General features: G+C 41.2%; 1 protein-coding gene across 2 annotated transcripts in view; it reads left to right on the forward strand.

The window, feature by feature from the left end:
* The window catches only part of LOC149075514 (sodium- and chloride-dependent glycine transporter 2-like), a 34,369-nt gene that overhangs the window by 3,420 nt on the left and 5,975 nt on the right, over positions 1 to 24,974 (forward strand). For both annotated transcript variants that reach the window (XM_089245411.1, XM_089245412.1), the window contains exons 2-10: positions 56 to 190; positions 572 to 715; positions 2,156 to 2,363; positions 5,964 to 6,096; positions 9,328 to 9,462; positions 9,581 to 9,684; positions 12,016 to 12,140; positions 20,601 to 20,732; positions 23,049 to 23,148. In XM_089245411.1, coding sequence (XP_089101537.1) covers positions 85 to 190; positions 572 to 715; positions 2,156 to 2,363; positions 5,964 to 6,096; positions 9,328 to 9,462; positions 9,581 to 9,684; positions 12,016 to 12,140; positions 20,601 to 20,732; positions 23,049 to 23,148 — 1,187 coding nt within the window. In that variant the 5' untranslated portion in view covers positions 56 to 84. The remainder of the gene's footprint in view (positions 1 to 55; positions 191 to 571; positions 716 to 2,155; positions 2,364 to 5,963; positions 6,097 to 9,327; positions 9,463 to 9,580; positions 9,685 to 12,015; positions 12,141 to 20,600; positions 20,733 to 23,048; positions 23,149 to 24,974) is intronic.

Raw genomic sequence — 24,974 nt, forward strand, 5'->3', positions numbered from 1 at the left:
TGAGCACTTTTCTTCGGTGCGGCAAATATTTTTATGTATTTTTTTCATATGGCAGGAACGTTTTTGATTCCGTACTGCATAGTGATGCTGGTCTGTGGCCTCCCGCTATTTTACTTGGAGCTCGCCCTGGGACAATACAACGGCCAAGGACCGAACACTTTGTTCAAACATCTCTCACCCGCCTTCCAAGGTGACTATTGTAACTATCACTCATTTGTATTGTGGTGTATTGCCTCCGCCGCCCCCTTTTCTAGGAAAATCTGAGCTTTCAATGCTCCGCGTGAAAATATACACACTATACGTCACGCGTGGACGTATAGTGTGGGTTCACGTCTACAGACACTCACCGGGTAGTGTCAGACACAGGAAACATTCTTCAACGTAAAAACGTCTGTCTGCGCCTGCGCAGCCACGACACGACAGATATGAATACGTTCATTGGTTTTATGTTAAAGAATGTTTGCCGTGTCTGACACGATACGGTGAGTTTCTGCAGATGTGAATCCACCTTAGTGTATATGTTGAGAATTATGTACGATTTTCATTTGATTTCATCTTATCTACATTGAAGGTGTTGGAATCGCTATGCTGATCATCACCTTCATGGTGTTGATCTATTACAACGTCATAATGGCGTGGACTTTCTTCTACTTGTTTGGTTCGTTCAAGACAAACCTAGACTACAACAGCTGCGATCATGACTGGAACTCTGTCAGTGAGTATGGTATTAGGGACATTTTTATTGGTCTTTGACATCATCAGACGTTATCAATGTTATTCGATTTGCACCATAACTTATCTCTTTCAGACCCGAGCGCTCTTTTTTTTGGAATTGTCAAAATATTTTCGCGTTTATGATTCTCAAAAAAAATTCATTAACTACTTCACGTACAAGCGTTTGGCAACAAATTTCAATTATCTCTATTTTAGGAATCGGCGATAAATCTGGTAACCTTTGCCCTAAACCTAACCGCAAATGGTGGTCGAGAGGCCTATATTGAGGATAAATAGGACTCGGCCAACTCCGAGTCCTATATCGTTTGGTAATTTCATTTGCCCTGGTTTTCCCTTTCAAGTCTACACTCAAATCACAGTAAAAGTCCGTTACAAGGAGCACGGCTTATAACGAGAATATCGCTATTACGAGTAATTTGCAATTGATTGTCAAGAAGCTAATGTTACAGATACAAAAAATATCTGCTTATAGCGAGTTATGTATGAATGGAAATCAGAACACATTCGTTATAACGACAACGGAAATTCTCGAAAAGCATGTTTTCCATCCCCCCCCCTTTCCCCAAGACTTTTATACATAAAATTGACTGGAAAGATTGGCATTTTTTAAAATATCTTCGCCCTATTCGTAGGTATTTATAAAGCGGCATGTCCGTACCTCCCACGTAGATAAGAAGACCACATATTGTATCTTATCTTCTTATAATCTATATAGGAATGTGGAAAAACATTCCATTTTATTTGTAAGTGTGCGGTTGGGCACTTGGAGCACGAGCTCTGGTTTTGGCATCATTGTTATTTCCCTTGAAAAATCTACCCACCCCTTTCTCTCCTTACTTGGAATCTTCCAAAACTGGACACAGGGTAAACGGGGTCTTAATCATTTTTTCCCGCCTTAAATGCTGTTGGGTACTTTTACAGTGCAACGAATGGGCTTATTGAAGTTGCAGAAACTGCTGCATTTGGTCATGTGCAAAATTTTGTTATATAATCAACAGTGTATGCATGAACAGATCAACAGATCACTCTAGATGCACATATTTCAGCAAAAGTAGTACAAAATAAAAGGAAAAAGAAAGGCGTAAATTTATCAGTTTGATTTTTTCCCTCATTTATATGTTCTTACAGTGCAAAAAAACAAAACCAACAATTCGTTTACAACGGGAAGTCTGTTATAACGACAATTTTTCCTCTGATTGTGAACTGTCGTTATAACGGACTTTTACTGTATTTTTTTCCACCGAATATGAATTTTCATTATAGTTCTGAGAAATTATTATTGCTTTTCATAAGAGTCTTCTTTAATTGCGAAATAATTACCCCCCCCCCCCCGTACAAATTCTGGAATTATTTCTTACAATAATTATCAGATTATTTCTCTCGATAGTTTCTGATATTTCATTTACATGAATTTATTTAGATTGCGTGCAATACAAGAAAGATCGGGAATGTTCCAACATAGGTATGTTTTACAGGAACAAAACTTGCATGTCTACCGATATGTATTGCAAAAGCTTAAACGCCACGTTCAAAGAATACAATAACACCCATTGCACGGACGGAGCTGGGGACGCGATTTCCGTCTTGTCCAGAAAAAACGTGGTATCGCCGAGCGAGGACTATTTCAGGTAAGTCAACAGGCGCCTATAGTTATTACATGCATATCTTAAGGCCGAAACATACTACACTGACGTGATGTGACGTGATTATCACGTCGCGGGAGGGCGGGGTGTGTTCTCAAGTGGGCTATACCCCAGAACGGCAGAGGGGGGGGGGTGGCGAATTTTAGGAATTCGGGTGGCCGAGAAAACTAACAGAATGGAAGAAGGGCGGCAAAATTTGTATAACCCTAAATAAATCCGCACTCTGCCGAGACAGTAAGAGACTAGGCCGCTGAGTGACCTAGAGAATTCGCAAGCGCGCGAGTGAGCAAAAGAGGGACTCACCGCGAGATCAAGCATGTGAATGACGGATACAGTGACCTATAGAGCGAGGGATCATGTCAGTGTGTAACCTAAAGCGTATGCAAGCATGTAAGCAACCCAAAACAATGTGCAAGCATGTGAGTGACCAAAACAGTTTGCAAGCATGTGAATGACTGGCAGAGTGACTAAAGAGCGTGTTAGCATGGGAGTGACCAAAAGAATTACTTAAGAGATACAATGATGTGACGTGATTATCACGTCAAGGGGGGGGGGGAAGGGTTGTTCTCAGTGGGCTATACCCCAGGGCGGCAGAGGGGGGTGGAAAGTTTTAGGAATTCGGGTGGCTGAGAAAACTAACAGAATGGAAAAAGGGCGGCAAAATTTTATAACCCTAAATAAATCCGCACTCTGCCGAGACAGTAAGAGACTAGGCCGCTGAGTGACCTAGAGAATTTGCAAGCGCGTGAGTGAGCAAAAGAGGGACTCACAGCGAGATCAAGCATGTGAATGAGGGATAGAGTGACCTATAGAGCGAGGGATCATGTCAGTGTGTGAGCTAAAGCGTATGCAAGCATGTAAGCAACCCAAAACAATGTGCAAGCATGTAAGCAACCCAAAACAATGTGCAAGCATGTGAGTGACCAAAACAGTGTGCAAGCATGTGAATGACAGATCAGTGTGACTGAAGAGCGTGTTAGCATGGGAGTGACCAAAAGAATTACTTAGAGATACAGGTGCACTAGCAGGAGCGAATGGAGGCCAAGCTGGTTACAGCACAGGGTGGTGGATTCGAGAAAAGAGTAGTCAAAAAAATTACTCTAGAATAGAATTCATGATTCCACGGGCGGAAAACCCGTAAATGCGCCTGTGTCCACACTGGACCGATACAATAAGCGATGCCGCATCATGCAACTTGACGCGGATTGGTTAAAAACTTGAATTTCGGGGTTTTCAACCAATCTGCGTGGAGTTGCGTGTTATATCGATTGTGCAGCATCGCGTCAGATTGCAACACACCCTCTGCCTAAAATTCGGTCTTCAACTGGTCAATGTCCTATCGCAGAGGTGGTCAACGTTTGGGGAGAGTGCGGGTTGAAGGCGTGTGGCGGGCCACATGAATGATCTGTACGGCGGGCCACTAAAGCGATGACTCAAGAATGTGCCACGAGTGATCTAGAACAATGCCCCAGGTTACTGAATTGGTCTGTAAATGTTCCGCGGATCACTTAAGTGGTCTGAAAATTTTCCGTGCCACGATTCAAATGATCTAGAACAGTGCTGCAGGTCACTTAATTGGATTGGTCTGTAAATGTGCCGCGGGTCACTTAAGTGAGGTAAGAATCCGCCGCGAGCCAAGTGACCCAGAGTAATATACCAGGTCACTTAATTGGTCTGTAAATGTGCCGCTGGTCATTTAAGTGCCGCTGTGGTGGTCGAGTTGTCATACTGACGTACTCGCGTCACGAGGTCCCGGGGTCGAGCCCCCACCGTCGCCACAGTGGTGGTCGGCTGAAGTTGGTTTTCTGTGGTTCCCAACTACAAGGCGCGAATTTGTGCCGATCTTCCCTTTACAAAGTCTCACCACCGAGAGCAACAGACCTTCAAACAGTACAAATGTAATTCACATAACACATCACTCACTCCACTTCTGAAATATAGATGGCAGCACTGAAAAAAAATCAAACACAACACAACTCACTAAATCGCCCATAGATGGTGATAGACCTGAGTTGTGCTCGGTTTGAAAGAAAGAAAGGAAAGAAAAAGGTCATTTTTAAGTGGTTGGAAAATATGCCGCGGGTCACTGGAATGATCTGGAAGTGTGCAATGGGTCGCGTAAGTGAGGTAAGAATGCGTTGCACCCCAAGTGATCTAGAACAGCGCCTCAGGTCACTTAATTGCGCTGCTTAATTGCTCTGGAAATGTGTCCGCGCCGCTTAAGTGCCCTGGAAATGTGCCACGTATCACTCAAGTGATACGTAATTATGCCACGGATCACTTAAGTAATCTGGGAATGTAGAGTAATGAGAACCGCACTGGGGGCCGCTTAAGTGCTCTAAAACTGTGTGCCACACGTCACTCAAGAGATCTCTAAATGTGCCACGGATCGTTTAAGTGTTCTGGAACTGTGTCGCGGGTTACTTGAGTGATCTTTGAATGTGGAAGTGATCTTTGAGGCCTACTTCAGTGATCTGAAAATGTGTCACGGGCCATTTAAATGCTCTGGAATTGTTCCATGGGTCATTTAAGCGATTTGTAAATGTGCCGCTTAATTCATTTTTACAAAATTAGGTTTTAGGGGGGGGGGGGGGCAAGCCTGACGGAAACCTTCATGGTGGTAGACCACTATTCGGGGGCCTGGGAGGTGGGGCGGGAGGTCCTGGTCGTCCTTATCGACCAGCCTTCTAATACCTTCCAGCCTCTAACATTTGACGATCATTGCTAATAGTAGAGCGGCCATACTACTCACCCATGACAAACCTTGAAAGATATTTGGCCAGGCTTGCCAGGAGTGTGGACTCAGCTTATCCTTGATGTAGGCATTGATAACTTACACGTACTGTAGAACCAGACATGACCCAGGCTCTGTCCCCCAAGAGTACGTGTGACTTACACGTACTCGAGCCTGGCCCAATAGTCATTCTACAAATATTTGCTTCTAATCAATATTTGCCTTCCCATCGATGCAAAAAAGCAGCAGTGGCATAGGCTGGCTACATACTGGTCTACACACAATTTTCCTTGGCGAATATTTGCTTCCAGAACATTCTATATGTTTCGACTGTTGGCGGTCTTCGACGAATGTGTGGCCTGATGGAGTGGAAGATTGGGAAGTAAAGGCGGCTCTCATTTGACTTGGGTTGGAAACCGGAAGGTCCTGGTCATTCTCTTCAGCTTGGGCTACACTCGTGTCCAGCCTAGTCCAATACGTTCCAAAATTTGTTATGAGTGATTAGTGTGGCTGCTGGCAATGATCGTCAAATGTTGGAAACTGAAGGTGGGAATCTGGTCAAAATGAACGATCAGCACCTTTCTAGACCGCACCGGCAATTGAACCAAGATGAATACTGATGTAGCCCTAGCTTTTTCGACCAGCCGTCCAATAGCTTCCAGCCTCCAACGTTTGACGATCATTGCCAAAGGTGGAGTTGCACACTACTCGTCCATGACGAACTTTGGAACGAATAGGGGGCCAGGCTGGACACGGGTGTGGCCCCCAGCTTGATACATACATTCAATCAACAAGTGAACACTTGTTTGCTAAAAGTAATATTCATTATTTGTCTGTCTTCACCTCCCAAGGATATACATGCTGAATCAGACGTCATCGATGTATGAAATCGGCGAGGTCCGTTGGCACGTGGCCTTGTGCCTGTTGCTCGCTTGGCTCGTCATTTATTTCAGCCTAGTGAAGGGAGTCAAATCGTCCGGAAAAGTAAGATGATTCAGATTATTTATTAGGCACCATAGGAAAAGTTTAGCGCGAATAGCGTTGTTACGTGAAGAGAGCTTACGTACTTCTTCAGCTTACAACAACACTGTATAGTCATAAGTCAATAGGCAATTCGGAGTTCCGAGATTTTTTTTGAATTTGCAGAAAAATATTCGATCAATTGTTCTGAAATTTTGGTCATGTCATGTAAACTCTAAGCTTTATAGTGAGATAGATGGCGTTTTATTTCTCTCAGCCCGAGATATCAAGGAAACAGTTATTTCCCGGATATTATGCTGAGGTGAACTCGGAAAGAAATGTCATCACGTCTCCGCCGGGACTCGAACTCAGGCCCTCTTGCATACCGGGTAAACATGGAGACATGACCCTGCCTTCCTGAAGTTAAGAGAGGCTACTAATGCCTCTACTTCAGCGCCTCACGCCACAGGGCGTGAAATAAGGAAGGCAGGGTCATGTCTCCAGTGGTGTAGATGGTAGAATGCTTGCCCGGTACGCAAGAAGGCCGGGGGTCCCGGCGGAGACGTGATGACATTTCTTTCCGAGTTCACCTCAGCATAATATTCGTAAAATAACTGTTTCCGGGATATCTAAGATTTATGTTATCAATTTTCTGTCAAAATTCACTCCTAGGGGAACCTACAAAAAATGATATAAGAAATGATTTGTAACTTCCACAAAAAAATATTTTATTTGCCATTTCCAATGATTACATGCATTTTCTCGTGAAAGTTGAACGTATTTGCACGAAGATATGAACGTTTCTTGTAAAAATTCTAATTTTCATCGCATGTTTTTTTGTTTATTAAAAGAGTGGAGTTCTTTTTTTCAAACAATCTTATCAAACTTATAGAAAATTTGACGACGTTGAAAAATACACATTATACTGAAATTTTGAATAAAATCACGTATTTCATGAGATGTGAGCATTTAAAGCAAATAATTCTTGAGTTCACATGCACGAAAGATATCGAATTCATTTTTCACCATTTGATAGCCAACTATATAGAGAGCAACTTTTGTAAAAATTCCAGTTGAATATCATGAAAAAACAAAGTTACAGATGGTACAGTGAACTGTATTCAAGTTTCTTGCTGAAAGAAGCTGGATGATGAGGCATTTTCCCCACAAATTGCCTTTTATAAAAAAAAATATACATAGGTTATTTTCTGCCGTTTGTCTATTTCCTACAGTTTTTTGCATTTTGACATAATACACGTGTGTTATGCTCAGCGACTTTTCTTAGACTGTGCGTATAGTAAAATGATATTATTTTGGCAAAATAGGCAATTTCCCAAACAAAATGGCAGAAAAAATTAGGAAAACGAATTTCAAGCATATTTTGCTTGAATTGCCTATGTGTTGAGTTTTATGAGCAATTTGTGTCTTTTTGAAAATGAGTATGGTGATAACCAGGACCCGGATGTTGATGCCATTTTTAGGTTTTTTTCCCACTATTAGAGCATTTTTTGGCATTTTCATTATTTTTTTTCACTTTTCAAATTTTTTGACAATGGAAAAGATTAAGAAAATTATATGGATACTCTGATTGTATTGAGCACTTATGAAAAAATATGCTTGAATTTCTTGGAAAATAAAATAAAAGATGCTATTTTGGCTTCCAAACCATAGGCATGCATGCACAGGATTTCCTCGAGAGGGAACGGGGTGGTCATTTTCCATTTTTTAATGGAAAAAACCCTATTCCCCCTCCTCCCAAATAGCAAGCTGGTCATGGGCCCCCACATCTAGCAACAAGGACCTCCAATCAGATTATTCACAGGACTCAATACTGAATTTCTTGTGAAAAAACAAAAAAAATGTTAGGAATCGTCTCGGGGCCCCAAGTCAGAGCCCAGCCAGTCTCCCCATCTTGTTATAAACAAAAACGTGCGATGAAAATGAGAATTTTTAGAAGAAACATTCATATCTCTTTGTGCAAATATGTTCAATTTTCATGAAAACTCATACAAACATTAGAAATGGTAGGTAAATGAGGGGGAAAACTACTCAAAATGCGGAAACTTTAATTACTTATAATCGCCCTGTATATTATGAAAGTTACAAATCATTTGTAGCTTTTTCTGATTCAGGGTTGATCAAAATAATTTTTTTTCCTTAATTAATTTTTTGGATGCACTGATTTTCTAAATGCACTCGTGACTAAACTTTCACTGGGAATCAGGAGTCGTATGGAGTTTACATGACCGAAATTTCACAACAAGTATTTTTCTACAAATCCGACAAAACCTTTGAACTCCAAAGGTCCTTATGACTTGCTGCCAATAATTCACCACAGGAAAATTCACCGACAATAATTTGACGTGAGCTAATGATTGAGCGACTATAAGTGAGTAATTGAACGAGTGCGTGAATCAGCCAGTGAATGAGCAATATAGGTGGCTCATTTTCACTAGGTAGCTCATTTTTTCACTCACTGGTTAGCTCATTCTCTCACTCGCTCACCTCACTCTGTCAGTAGGTCATTCATTCACTCACTCAATCCCAAGGTCACTCACCGGGTTGCTCACTACCTTACCGCACACCAACTCCTGTCATACCGTCATATGACAGGATGGCAATTTCCAACCAGTGGAGTTGTGTGGGAAATGAAGGCGCCATTTATCGGTGGTCGTCAAGTTTGCCCCGGTAAGTAAAGAAATATTCAATATTCTTTCCCCAGATTTCGAACCTATGGACCTTGACGGTAACCTTCATGGTGAAAGACGAGCATCTCACCACTGCACCACTCGAGCGCGCACTTACTCGCTAGGTCGCTCACTGCACTCTATCACTCATTGACTCACAAACTCGGCGATTGCCCGCTCACTTACAGGCTCCACTCACCGGTATCGAACTGTTGGCAGTGAATTTTCCGTCGATGAATTGTTGGTCGGTGAATCTTCCTTACACGCGCATAGTCTATAACAGCGGTTCTCAACCTTTCTTTACTCGCGGAGCCCTTTTAAGGTAAAAAAATTCCATGGCGGAGCCCCGCAGGCCAATTTTTTAATTATTCATCAAAGTTGCTGATTTATTTTTACTATTTAAAAATATTTATAATTATTTTTTAAAATTTTACTTTTATTTTCCTCGAGCGGCCGCGGAGCCCTTGCCCCGGGAGAGTGTACAAGGAGCCCCAAAGGCTCCACAGAGCACCGGTTGAGAACCGCTGGTCTATAATATCATGAACCTGATCACGTCCGTTCCTTGCAGGTAGTTTATTTCACTGCACTTTTCCCGTACGTGGTGCTGATGATTCTTCTGATCCGTGGAATCACTCTGAAAGGTTCGGAAATCGGCGTCCATTTCTTCTTCGTACCGAAATGGTCGGAGCTGGTCAATGCCCAAGTAAATGTGCTCAATCATTCACGGTTTATTTGAGTCGATACTCTCTTCTCCCATGTTAAACCCGTAATTTCAACCTGATTCTCGATGCACATGCGAATTTAAATGTCTCTTGTTTCAGGCGTGGGGCGATGCTGCTGGTCAGACCTTTTATTCTTTGGGCCTTGGTTTCGGCGGAGTTATAACCCTGGCAAGTTACAACAAGTTCCACAACAACATTTGCCGGTGAGTTATGGGTGGACTTCATCGTGTGAACAACAAATATAAAGAATGATATGCTTTTCTGCGTGGCTAAATTCAAAAAAAGATGGGTCTAATTTTAGTTTTCGGTAGCAGGGCCGTTACCAGGAACTTCTTTACGGCGAGGGGGGAAGAGACAACTACTGAACCAGACACGCACTTAGTCCATATTCCTCTGCGGAACTTCTAACGAATTGGTACATGTTGGAATGTGTGTGTGCGTATAGTGGAGTTTTTCTGTGTAATGATTGTTATGTGTAGTGCTGCCATCTGCAATCAATTTTTGGAACTATAAGTTTATTCTCAACTCATAACTCATTGAAGGGTAATGAATGAATAATTATACCGTTGTAGGTATGGGCGGAGATACGGGGGGGGGCGTGGGGGCCCCCAGCGTCAAAGGTGGAGTCGACTGATCAAATGTATTGTAGGCCTGTTGCTCTCTCCAGAAGGGGAGAGACAACTGGTATCTCGGGGAAGGATCGTAATGACAGTACAATAGACAGGCGCACCTCGAGAAAAATTTCTACCCATGTGGGACCTATTTTATACCCCCCCCCCTTCGTAAATGTACTGCAAACTGCTACTAAAGGTACTGCAGTACGAATAGATTTACATACTATGAAAATTCAAGTCCTTACTTACAAAATATGGAAGGCTGATGGCAGTACCAACAAGATACACGAAACAAGTGGAACTCTGACAACAGAAACGCGTTAGGGCGGTGCGCGCATACACACACATAACACGTTCCGATGTACCGATTTGTTTGAAATTCCGCAGAGGAATGTGTACTACGAGGTGCATGTACAGTTAAATAGTAGTAGTAGTACCGATAGATTGTGTCGGTGACTCCCATAGTTTTCGTGCTCACATCCCCTTCCAACGATTGTTCGACCTGATTAAAAGATTCATTTCGTGGAAAAATCGCACAAGCATCATCCATGGCCTGATCACTTATACGGTCAATCACTTACACAGCCATTCCATTGATCATTCATATGGTCTCAACCATAATCACTCACAATCGCTTGCCCATACGGTCTTTACTTGGTCACTCATAATCACTTGCTTATACGGCCCTTCACTTAGTCACTCATACGGCCACTCACAATCACTTACTCATACGGTCTTTCACTTGGTCACTCCTATCGTCATTCATACGGTCGATCGACACTAACTTGGTCACTCATACAGTCACTCACTCACTCATGCGGTCACTCACCCACTTATATAGTCGCTAATATAGCCACTCACACTTGGTCACTCTTACGGTCAGTTACTCACTCGGTCACTCATACGGTAAGGGCAGGTGAAATCTCCAGAGTGAAATTTCCGGGGGCGAAATGTACCGGAGACGAAACGTCGAGGGTAAAATGTCGGAAGCAAAATTTCCAGGATCCCAACTCTATACTTGGTTAGCCGAAGGCAAACCAACACCTCCTAGAGATAGAAGGCCTCCGCAGTCTACTTGTGACGTCAGTAAGTAGTACATTTTCCCCTCAGAATATTCGGGGGGGGGGGGAATTCCCTATTATCATCGTGGTGAGGGAAAAGAAACGATCGGGCTCAGAATTGGCGATTTCTACGCCCCCACATCCAATCACCATGCGGTATTTGCGAGCCAACCAGGAAGATTCTACGCCAAAATAAGAAGAAACGAAATAGGATGCTGTGTTTCAAAATGTGGCAAACTTGCTAGGAAGTCTGAAAGACGTTTATGGCAAACAGTGCAGAGGGCTTCTATCTCTAAGAGGTGCTGGGCAAGCACGCATTTTCGGGTGCTCCCGTAAAACTGAAAGAAAGATGGAAGATAAAAGCCATTCGTTGGACTACTTAAAGACCAGACATGACCCAGGCTCTGTCCCTTAGGGGGATATAAGCCAGTTACCCCGAGAGGTTGGGCCATGCTGGGGCGAACCAATTACGCCGAGCCACAAGGCTTAAAAAACAAGCCCCGCGGCCCGGCTCTCAGTCCCTACGATTGGGGTTCCGGGCTGTATGGCCCGGGCACCCTACCCCCCATTGTCCGGAGCGACCCGCAGCCCCCACTCAGAATTCGTTGGACTACTGGTCCGGCGTCCGTGGCATTAGACCAATGCTCTCCTTCTAGTTGCAGTTACCCCCCACCCCCCACCAATGGTTTGTGCCACCGCAAGGATCAGATGAATATTTTTCCAAGAGTCCTCTAACGCCTATATGTTCAATTTTCGAAGTATGACGAAGATAAATGCTCCAGACCCTCTTTGATTTCTTTATATAACACCTTGTGTTATGATGTATGTATAAGTTACGTGTTTTATCTTTTCCGGACAGAGATGCGATAATCATCGTCGTGGCTAATTTTGTGGCGAGCATACTCGCCGGTGTGGTCATCTTTTCCGTGATGGGATTCATGTCTTCTCAGCTCAATGTGCCGATCAACAAAGTGGTCAAAGCCGGTGAGTCTCCCTTTCCTGGAGAAACCCCATTGAATATTTTGTAAACTCATTTTGTCGCATTTGAAAGCTCGTTACCCTTTAATAGGCGAACATTGAAATATCCCGAGAAGAAAAGTTTTGTGCGGCGGGGGGTTCAACTGGCTATTTGAGTGATCTATGAATGCACCATGGGTCACTTAAATCATCTTAAAGCCCCTTAGCTTATCTTTAAATGTGCTGTGGAGTGCTCTGGAGCTGTGTCGAGGACCATTTAAGTGAACTGGAACAGCACAACAGGTTAATTAAGTGATCTGAACATGTGCCATGGATTACTTGAATCATCTGTAAATGTGCCATGGGTCACTTAAATCATCTGTAAATATGCTGCGGGTCACTTAAATCATCTGTAAATATGCTGCGGGTCACTTAAGTGATCTGCAAAACAATGTGTGCCACGCGCCACATGGAAATGTACCGCGGGTCACTTCAGTGATCTGGTCGCATAGTCCATTTTTTTTTCTTCAAAATTAGGTATGAGACCGCATTTGGCCCGCGGACCATGGGTTGAGCAAGCATGTATGTTTTCTAAACATTCTGTTCTTACTTGTGAGGTGTTATTGACGTTTCTATAATTACCAGCAGAAGGGCTCAAAGGTACACACTTTTCCTCAGGGCCGGCGCAAGGCATGAGCCAACGAGGCGGCATGATTACAGACATGGGCCCCCACATCCTGTAGCGGGGGCCCCTAGGCTGGAATCTTTTGCGGGCCCCTCGGTCTGACTTTCAACGGGCCCCTTCTGTAGTTAATTTATAGAGTGAAAAAGTAAAAAAATGATGATAACCGTCCCGGGCCATAGGGCTAGAGCCCTGTCGGTTACCCCTCCCCTATGTGGGGGGCATGATTACAGAAGGGGCGGCATTTTTTTTATTCAGATTTATTATGCGGTGTTTTTTCACTCTTGGAAAGTTTCACACATCGAAACAATTTTTAAGGTAAAGCCCGACTAGATAAATAATATAATAATAAATAATATAAATAATAATAAATAAATAATATAAATTATAATAAATAAATAATATAAATAATAATAAATAAATAATATAAATAATAATAAATAAATAATATAAATAATAATAAATAAATAATATAAATAATAATAAATAAATAATATAAATAATAATAAATAAATAATATAAATTATAATAAATAAATAATATAAATTATAATAAATAAATAATATAAATTATAATAAATAAATAATATAAATAAGCGCAGGTAAATATATTGTTTTTCAGTGTTGAAATGCTATTCAGTGCTTAATTCATCTCACCACACCTCCTTTCTCGCACTTCCACAAAAAGTGGCACCTATCTCTAGAGAAGCTGATTCCTGAAAAAAAACAATTGGGTTCCTTCTCTTTTCTATTGGAGATCTTTTCACTCTTTAACAACATTTTTCCTATTGACTTTCCTTTCTTTAGTCGAATCCCCCATCACAAGTTTGGATTCCTTGTTCATCTTCCGACAAATGCCTCTTTCAGCCAACACCATAATGAAGGAATAGTGTGGTGCTGTTTGGCTTCGGAATGTTATGACTGACCATTTTTGTATACCTATATATGTTCTCTATACCAGAGTGAAGTTTCTTGCGGAACCCCTGATAGTTATGAGGCTGGTCCGCGGAACCCTTTTTCTATGAGCCTGTTCTACACACACACAACTCGAACAAATTTTTGTATATTTAATCCAAAAATTAAAAATGTGTCCAACTACTGCCGTCCCAACACAGCCCAGGATAAAATGAAAGAAGAGCCAGGCAGCACCTCTTAATTTGCATATTTATTGTCATAAATCGTTGTGCCAAATCTTATCATAGAAGCTCCTATTCAACTGAGGTCCCTACATGCCCCCCCCCCCACAAAGGGAGTGGATCTGGCAGTGCTCCTTCCCGGGGGTCTGAGATGATTCTCATCAATTATGCGATTATATATTTGTTTTTCGCACAAAAAATTCATATTAGAGGGGCCTGTGAAGAGTCTGACCTGGGGGGGCCCACCAAAGGCTTCAGCCTAAGGCCCTACTGCGGGATGTGGGCCCATGGCGCATAGGTGTCTGTGCCGTGTCCGGTTGAACTAACACATGGGCCCTATCAGCCTATTGGGAAGCATGTTCACGAATTGAGAACTTTGATTATAAACATCTCAAGAAGAAAAGCACCCTCACAAGAACTCTGACGTATGGCTTTAACTGAAATAATCATGATGCTAAAAGTTGAATCATGGGGTGTTCATCAGAGTTGCCGGTAAATATCTCCTAAGTGTAAAGTCAAGAATCTATCCTCACTGGTTTAAGTGAGCACTATCACCCCCACAAGGGCAGGGATCTTGTGTATTATATATATTAAATATTATATGATATATTGTACAGCTGCTTTATACAATATAAGGAATTTTTTTCTGCACAGCAAAAAAACTCAGTGCACACGGAAGCATTCTCAGGCTCTAAACGCCCATATTTTGTAAACTTGCTCACCATGAAAAAATGGTGCCTTTCTCAGGCACTTTTGTTCATAACCAATATAACCAATAGACGGGTAAAAATAAAGTTTCACGAGCAAAAATATGCCTTCTAGAAAATATTGAAAACAGTTATCCAGTACAGTGTTACATTACATGTGAGAAAGACATCGATGAAGCAGAACCACTTTCGCCACCTATCAAATAAAATTGTAACAATTATTCTTCGATTGAAATTAGCAACCGGATTTTGATTAATGTGCCTCATGAAAATCAATAAGATATGATGTTAGTTAATATTTTATAAGCAATAATAAAAGTTAAATTATCAAGTTTGCCTCGGAATTATAACAGTTGTTATTTGTGCGTAGTAATTTAAATACAAATACAAATACAAATACAACGCCACAACAGGCAAAATGCCCAACGAGGTGGCTGATAAAAAGATGCCCATAAAAATATGGTTGTCATATGTTTCAAAAATACAGCAACCCAATTAAAAATGCAATTAACACAAATTACAAACAATATATACACATGATAAAATATTATACAATGCCCATAAAAAATACTTATGGTTGTCCTATTCTAAGAATGGATAGCTTCTCGATTTACCCCAACATGTTTATCGTATTTCTTTTTAAACGTGTCAATTGTGTTACAATTTACTACCTCCGGGGGTAAGCTATTCCATTTATTAACAACCCTATTGGAGAAAAATTCCCTGCGACACCATAACCTTGCATTGTCCCTCACCAATCGATACTGGTGTCCCCTTGTAAAAGCAGTCGATTGGCGGTGTACTAAAAGTTCATGGTCCATCCTATCCATCCCATTGAAAATTTTGAACACTTCGATCATATCTCCTCGACACCTGCGTTCATCCAATGTAAACATATTCAAAAAATGAAGTCTTTCTTCATAACTCAAGCCCTGTGTGCCAATAAGGACACGCGTAGCTCTTCTCTGCACCCCTTCAACCAAGTCTATGTCCCTCTGTAGGTATGGTCTCCAAAACCTTACAGCATACTCCAGTCCAGGACGAACTAAGCCTCGAAAAAGCGGAAGAATGACTTTAGGAGAACGCGAAGAGACCTTTTTGAAAATGAGACCAAGCATTCTATTCGATTTTTTGACAACCGCTGAACAATGTTCAGAAAACTTAAGTCGCTCGTCAATGAGAACTCCCAAATCGGTGACTCTAGTTGCATCCGGGATAGTGACACCATTCAACTCGTAAGAGAACCGTGGGTTGTTCCAACCAAAATGAGCGACCATGCACTTATCTACGCTAAACGTCATGCTCCATTCATTTGCCCATGCTGCAATCTTGTTTAAGTTGGTCTGGAGCAACTCCCTATCGCTTTCATTTCCGATTACCCCCATTAGCTTCACATCATCGGCGAATTTGCTAGTAATTCCATCGATACCCTGATCGAGTTTGTCGATAAAAAGTAAAAAAAGTATGGGGCCAAGGACACTTCCCTGAGGAACTCCACTTGTGACGTCTGTCCAACCAGAGAATTCCCCGTTCACCATAACTCGTTGCGACCTATCTCTTAACCACGATTCTATCCAATGCAGCAAGTTGCCCCCTATTCCAATCTCGTGTAAACGCTTCAAGAGTTTGCCATGTTGGACCCGATCGAATGCCTTCTGGAAATCAAGGTAAACAACGTCGACATTTTTGCTCTTACCCAAAGCCTTAGTCACGTAATCATAGAAGCAAAGGAGGTTAGTTACACATGACTTCCCCTTCCTGAACCCATGCTGATTATCCGACAATACATTATTCTCGTCTATCCACTTCACAAACTGCCTTTTGATGATAATTTCCAAAATTTTCGAGAGGGAGCTCGTCAAACTCACTGGACGATAATTAGACACCACTTCTCTACTACCCTTCTTAAATATCAGAACAACGTTAGCCAGTTTCCAATCTCTCGGGACGATACCCTCAGCAACACTACTCCTGTATATCTGTGCGACTGGCCCCAACAATTCATTAGCACCTTCCCTGAGAACCCTGGGATAGATATCATCTGGTCCTGGTGCTTTGCTTGCACATACATTCCTTAGAAGATTTAGGACCTCCACGTCTTCCACTTGAATATCGTTGAGCGTTTTATTACCCCATGCAACACCCGTATATCGAATATCATTATCTCCATTAAAAACCGACGCGAAAAAGTCATTGAAAGCACTACACATGCCTACATTGCTCTCTACTTTTGAGCCTCCTATCGAGAGGGGGCCAACTGTCCCCTTACATCCATTATTGACGTATCGAAAAAATGATTTTGGGTCAGAGCCAATGTTATCTGCCAACCTAGATTCAACTTGCTTTTTACTATCCCTTATCGCTTTCTTCAACAGTCTTCTTTTATCAGTAAACAATGATAGGTCACCTCGTCCACTTTTATACTCTCTGAATGCTCTTTTCTTTTCAAGATAAAGGTTACGCACGCTATCCGTGAACCATAGAGGGTGTGATGTACAAACACGCTTTTTTCGAACAAAGGGTATGATGTCGTGCAAAACAGAGGACAGCTTCGTACTAAATTCTTCCCATTGACTTACCACCCCTACTGATTCCAACCGGTCTTTGAAAACTTCCGCTAACCTTCCTCTCAAAACATCAAAGTTAGTTCTCCGAAAACAAGGAACCAGTCTTTTGTTATCAACCTTACCCAAGGAAAAGTTACAGTGAAATCTGACTATACGATGATCACTAGAAGAAAACTCTTCCCCCACCGAAACATGTTCAACTAGATCCTCAGAACTAGTAAGAACTAAATCCAAAATAGCAGTACCCCTAGTGGCTTCTGATACATGCTGATACAAAAAATTTTCGAGCACCAACTTAAGAAAGTCTCTTTCATACTGATTTCCAGATGAAAGGTTCTCCCAATCAATACCCGGGTAATTGAAATCCCCTAGTATGAGAACCCACTTTCGCTTACACATGTAGGAAATTTCATCATGCATTTTGGCGACATTAACATTACTAATGCTTGAAAAGTGCTAACATTTTTAACTTTTATAGTGTTAAATTTTGCTAATTTTACCAACCTTTTTTTACTACACAGAAATAACTATTAAAATTTTGAGGCAAAACTAATAATTTAATTAATATTACTGCTTAAAAATATCAACTAATATCATATCATAATACTTTTTTTCATGCGATAAATCAATTAAAATCCTGTCGCTGATTTCAATCGAAGAATTGTAACAGTTTTATTTGATAGGAGGCGCAGGTGTTCCAGTTCATTGATGTTTCTCACATGCGATACAGGGTGATTCTAAATGCATGGGACAAATTTTAAGAGGTGATATAAGACATCTAAACAAGCACTTTCGGTCCTAGAATGTGTGGTCGGATCGCAATAGTAAAGACGTTACAGACTACTCAAAGTAAAACACTTCAGAAAAACCACATATCATATTTTTCCAGACAGATTTTCCGCGATATGCGCATTCAACCATTCGAGGGTGCATATGTACCTTCGGATTGGATTGGAGTCCGTTTTTTATTGGTGCAATGTTACGATGCGTGAAACACTGATCGAGCGGTATAATGACTTGTGGTAAAATTTACCTTGCGTTGCTTTTGGTAAAATTAGTTAGAAGTTACTTAGAAGCAGAAAAATGCCGAAATGAGCTCAACATATATAGAATGCGTTTACTTGAAAGATATAAGAAAACCATGTTGTGCGCTTGAGAGCAATCAACACGGCCAAGTAAAGGGTTAATACATCCGATTAGTTAAGGAAAGTCAGTCTCTAGTAGATCTTTTATGTCTCGATGTCACTGTGCTTAGTCGATAGTTATACAGTATGCCTTTCAGCGTGGGAAGTGATTTTTCTCTCCCTCATTAAACTGTTTATTAAAACCAGGTCCAGGCCTCGCTTTCATCGCATATCCGGAGGCCGTGTCGCTGATGCCACTTTCTCCACTGTGGGCTTTCCTGTTCTTCATCATGCTCATCACTTTGGGACTTGACAGTCAGGTGAATAAATCACGTTTGTTTGGAGAGTAATGAAAGGCTGGATCAGATGTTAGGATGACGAGAGTCGCTGCAGGGCAGTCTTAAGAGGTCCATGAACCCAAGTGAACTTCTTTGCTTTAAAACGCAATTCATCGCATGGTGAATGATAGATGGCAACACCAGCAAGAACACGGAACAAGCACAACTCTGGTAGCGTACATACGTAGGGCCACACATACAACTCCGAACACACACTCCGGCGTGTACTAGTTCGTAAGAAATTCCACAGAGGAATGCGCATGAGATGCATGTTTGGTTGAGTAGTAGTAGTAGTAGTAATGGTTCTTGGTCATCGAAAACGGTAGTATTTTTTTTTTTTTTTTGTGAAGATTCGAAAGTTCCTGTTCCTATTGCTCCTCATCGAGGACCTCTCTTTCGGAGCAAGTAATGCTATGCTGATGTATTAACGCGGATCACCCACGTTGCGTTGTCAAAAAACGGCATCTTGGAACCCATGCATTTAATTTTCTGCAGACCTCGTCACCTTTTCATTTGATCACATCTAATATCATATACAGTCGAATCCCGTTAAAACGTACTCCAAGAGACCGGAGAAATTACTTCGTTAAAACGAAATTTCGTTATGAAGGAATTCCAGGTTTTCGCATTGTTCCTATGTAAATTTATCTGAAGGATTAGAAAAGTGTTCGTTAAAACGAGATTTTCGCTACAATGGTATTCGTTAAAACGGGATTCGACTGTACTACTAGGTTAAAAAATTTCTGAGACTTACTGTATTTTATTACGGAAGGATGAATACAGATAAAAACTATTTATTTGGTGTTTTCTTCGAAGTAGCTACTCTACGCTATTATACATTTTTGCCATTGTTCATGCGGATCGATCTTCAAACGCCCTTTTTTGTCACGTCCTCTAGTGTTTTCGTGGCTGCACTTCTTCGGAACCCGAGAATCGTTGCCCATTAAGTAAATTTTTTATCCGAGGAAAAAGGAAACAGTCAGCAAGATCATGTGCAATAAGCTGGTTGTTGAAGCATTGGAATGTGATGCTTTGACAGGTGGTCTGACACCAAGAGAGATCCGTGAGCAAGCGCATTGTCGTGATGGACCACCCACGAATTAGCCCCCTCCAAAGAGATCTGGTCGCTTGCGTCTCACCGAATCACGCAGACGTTTGATGTCTCACAGGTCCCTTCTGGTGTTAGATTTTCTTGTCAACAAGCATCACATTCCGATACATTCACAACCACCTTATTTCCCCTGATTTTGCCCCGTGTGACTTTCTCCCCCTTCTTCCTCGGATAAATAATTTGCTTAAAAGGGGACAACGATTCGAAAAAGAGCAGCGACGACGAAGACACTGGACGGTGTGAGAGGCCCGTCCCACGAGAGTTTGCTAGGGGATGCTGGGTAAGATAATTAAAGTTAAAGATAATAAAAGTCTTTGTCAGGGTCCGCGGTCGTCTCGGGCCTCGGGGAAGCAATAAATTTTATGGCTTTCAATACAAAGGCAGCGGAACGAGCGTCTTCCTTTGAAATGACCGAACAAGTACGGATTGCTTCACGCCGGCTGTGGTTTTTGCGGTTTATGTCCAACAAACACTTTTATTAACCTTAATTATCTTACCCAGCGTCCCCTAGCAAACTCTCGTGGGACAAGGAAAGGCTTGCAATCCGCATTTACATCTCTGTATGAACAATGGAAAAAATGTATAATTGCACGGGGTAGTTAATTTGAAGGAAACACCAAATAAACAGTTTATATATGTATTGATTCTTCCTTAATAAAATGCCTCAGAACTTTTTGAACGTAGTACTTCTAACCAGCAAGAAGAAAAATATTCAGTTTTCATTATAAACTTTTTCCCTCTTCGTATAATAATGTATAATGATTGTACATTTTCACAATAACGAATTTGGTGCTGCTCATTGGTCTTTTTGGTGTGGTTTCAGTTCGCCATGTGCGAGACTCTGGTAACAGCCGCGACGGACGAGTGGCCGTCTCTGGAGAGATATCCGCATTCTCTTATCGTTGGATTCATTTGTTTGGTGTGCTTCCTGCTCGGACTTCCGCTTTGCACTCGAGTAAAGATTTAATTATGAGAAATATAAGATTATAGCCTATTCTATTAATAACGAACACATCTCTTTTCCTTTTTCGAAGTCAATTTTTACAGTTCATGCATGTAAATTGATAGAAGATATAACGATGAATGTCTCCGTATGGGTACAGGGAAGCAGTCAGGTGGCAAAGTTGGCCTGTTTTTCGGTGATTTTGTCGTTCGTCTAGAGTTAAAAGACATTTCGATGTGGGATTCCATATTAACCTTGAATGGGAGTTCCTGGGAAAAGCAGGTAATTAGGCAGCGGGCACGACTAGCACGAGTCGTGCCCGCCATTCCTTTGTCCTGTTCAAGAATTTGCATTTAGCCCATTTTGTCACCTCCTCCAAGTGGGCCCTGTGCGGTGTGCAACTGTTGCACCTGCATAGTTACGACACTGCTGACAAAAATTATTAAAACATTTTTAAATCATTTTGTAAAGAAGTTCAAGTATTGAAAGAAGCTTTATATGTGTTTTTTTAAGTAAGTTTTGTCAATTTAAAGTTTTTTTTGGAGGTTAGTAACGCAAAATTTCACTGAAAGGAATTGTTTGCGCCCTCCTCTCTCTCCCCAAATATTTTGTGCCCCCGCAAAGGTTAATCCCGCCTACTTCCCTGACGACCATAAAAAAGGTAGGATCAAACTGTTGGTCTAAGAGGTTTGTTCAAAAGTATCAGACCATAATTTTTCGTGCGGAAACCAATGAGGTTATGGAGGCCTTATGGTGCTTTGGTACACGTATGTAAGCAATCCTAGTACGCTTACCTGCAGAAGATCTCAGTCGCCGGCAGACAACCGATTAATGAGTGAGGACGTGTAAGTGAACGCCGTGTCGAATTTTCATTTTTGAAAAAAATTCAGGAAAAAAACTTGAATAACATTATATACTGCATTAAATTTTGAGTGAAGCTCGGTGATTCCCGACTGGAAACAATCCGCAAGATTCACCAGATCTTCGGTCATAAAGAGATGAGCACGACATCGATAAAGGAGTGGTACAATCGCTGCAAAGATGGCAGTGCATCAATTGAGGCTGAAGTACATTCTGGTAAGCCCTCAACAGCCAGAAATGAGATCTTTATTGACCAGGTGAAGAAGATTCTAGTGATGCACGATCATCGAATCACAATCAGAGAACTTGCATCACGATTAATGATTGAAACGGCTCCATCACGATCAATGCAGTAGCGTTGTTTTTCCTGCATTTTGTCAAAAACAAAACTTCGACTGTGATCACTCATCGGCGGTCTGCCGGCGACGTAGTTTATAGATAGGAAAAAATTGAAGCATGCACGCTAGGTTTGCCGAAATACACAAACCAAACCACGCTTCTCTTATTTGATTGGTTCACTCACGAAAAAATATGGTTGTATACTTTTTGAACAAACCACGCGTATAGCATTGCTTCTCAAATTTTTTTCACCTGCAGTTCCCTTGCCTAATGCATGATTCATCGATGGCTCCCCAGAATAGTTTGATATATACTTGATTTTTTTCCCGTACAAAAGAACTTCAAAGATTTAAAAGATACACAAATCAATATCTCCATCTAGCCGCGACGCAGACATTCAGAAAAATTGGCCCATAGGGTTGAGCTGTTGGTGAGAAGGAGAGAGGGGGGTTAATACGATCAAGCTGTTTGTTTAGCCAGAGTGAGTATACGCTTATATCGCTAAAATTTCAGGGCCTTTAAGGATGTTTCTTTAAACATCAAGAGCTTTAACCACTTCACGTACAAGCTTTTGACAACAAATTTGGATCAGCTCTATTTCACAAATCAGCGATAAATCAGGTAACCTCGTCCTAACCGAACCGCACGTTTACAATATAAAAAGTATAATAGATAAGATAAGAGAGGATATATATATATATAAGAGTTTCTTTTCACCCTCACCTTAGGTGTTCTCTTTCGCTCTTAAATGTATAGTACAAAAATACATTATATGTGAGGGAAAAAATCATTAACAGGCGTACACAAAGAAAGAAGGGAAAGAAAAACAACTTCAGTTGGTAGGGTTACTATAAAGCTTCGCGATGGTGAGGAGAGAGAGGAAAGAAAACACACAGAACTCATTTGAATTTATCCCACTGGTATTTGGACGCAATATTACGTACGTGATCGTAAAGGGGTTAAAAACAGAACATTTTTGTTTGAGTTTATTCCATTGGCGTTTGGATGAAATGTTTCGTCCATGATCGTAAAGGGGTTTAAGCATTCAAATAATTAATAAATGTTCTTTGCTGATACTTTGCTGCCATTGCATCTATTTTTTATCTATACTTGTTCATTCTAATTTAGGGAGGGATATATCTCTTCACTGTGATGGACACCTATGCAGGAAAATACTCATTGATTATAGTGAGCTCTTTGGAGATTATTATTGTATGTTGGTTATACGGTAAGTATTATGAGTTGTGAATGGCAACATCTCATTGATTTTCCCTTGATTGAACACTTGACTTGGAATTGCGAAATGTGTGAAAAATATAGTTTCTGCATTATATTGTCCGTGGGGATGCGAGTGGCGCAGTGGTGAGATGCTGCAGTGGTTCTCAACTTCGAGGCGCGAATGCGAGCCGATCTCGCCGTCAAAAAAACTCGCCAAAGACAGCAACGGTCCTACATCAGTATAAATATTCAATCATTACATTTCACTCACAGTTTGAAAAATAGATGTCGGCACTAAAATATTCACGCACTCAAATCGTTAGTTACACATGCACACTTCCGTCACAACTCCATTCGGTAGTAAATTTTCCCATGCCGATAGACCGGAGTTGTGCTTGCTTTGAAAGAAAGAAAGGTAGTCTCGTCAACCACCGTGAAGACGATTGTCATGAACGCTGGTTCGATCCCAGTGAATGGCAATGAAAAGTTTTTTTACTATCGTACACTAGGCGACCGCCGATAGATAGCGACTCGATATGTCCTCGCTGAAAGTGTTCTCCGCCAAAGACGAGGACGGAAGTACAGGCGTTCCCCGCTTTACGTGATTAATTTGTTTCACAAAATGATCTCGTTTAAACAGCACCTGTTTAAAGCGAGTTGTATTAATGTGGGGAAGAGATCTGAATAGGCCTTCTTCAAGGAGGATAACCTAGGCGGAGATAGACTTGAAAGTCTGGGGGGCACGGTCATTATTTCTGGGGGTGGGCACGATGATGATGATGTCAATTCATATATGCATATATACATTAGATCAGTCAGCTTCACCATTGACGCCCCCCCCCCCCCGTATCTCCACCCATGGAGGATAAGGGAAAAAATATACCCAACTTTTAGCAGCAAAATTATTTTCCTTAATGAATTAATTATTCAAACTTGGAAAAAAAATTTTAAGATAAGTATAAGATAAGTGTAAAATTTTAAGATAAGTGTAAAAATAAATTTTAATACTTATGTAGCTTTTCGGTGAACAGTTTCAGAATGCTTTTCGCATGTTTATAAATTTCATATTTGTGGTTAGTATTATTAGTAGTTGGTTTTAATAATACTAATCGCACAAGTAGTGAAATTTACAAATATGCGAAAAGCATTCAAAATTATGGCGACATGTTCTGAAACTGTTCATCGAAAAGCTAGATAAGTATTAAAATACTAACTACATTATATTATACAGGGTGTCCTGTAGGTGCTAGCAAGGCCTTTATCTCATCAACCTTTCGTCGTAGAGGCGTGATTCCAATTTGAACAATGCTCAAAAAGCGTTCATAAATTACCCTGCACCAGTTTTGAGAGTGAAATATAGTGTGTAACAAAATAAAAAAATCTAAATTCTTTTATGTTCCCCCCGTGCTCTAACTTCCAATTACAAAATTGTTGTCCTGTCTCTACTGATGCCAACAAAAAAATATTCCATGTTTCTAAGTGCAATGTTCACAGAGATATTCTAAAAAAGGAGGAAAATTGGGAAAAAACAGCGTAAAATGCGGGAAAACAGTTTCACCCACATTTAACGATGTTCTTATATGGACTTCATATGGATTGTCATGCTCGAATAAGTCGACATCTGGTGGCAGTGTCAGCAGTTATGAGCTTTGGGATGAGTTAGTTAAGACCGTCCATGCACGGTCCCGTTCAGCTCACACGAGCTCTAATAAAAGGAAAGAGGATTCGTTGGCTTCGTGAGAGGAGCGGAGAGAGTGACGTCATCCACGGATAAAATCAAACTACAGACCAAATTTCCAGGGGGGCCCAATTTCTAAAATTAAGTTTTAAAAATCG

This window comes from Pholcus phalangioides, unplaced genomic scaffold, assembly GCF_987345545.1.
Source record: "Pholcus phalangioides strain wild (caught in Gottingen) unplaced genomic scaffold, Ppha-v1.0 ptg000015l_1, whole genome shotgun sequence".
Taxonomy (NCBI): domain Eukaryota; kingdom Metazoa; phylum Arthropoda; class Arachnida; order Araneae; family Pholcidae; genus Pholcus; species Pholcus phalangioides.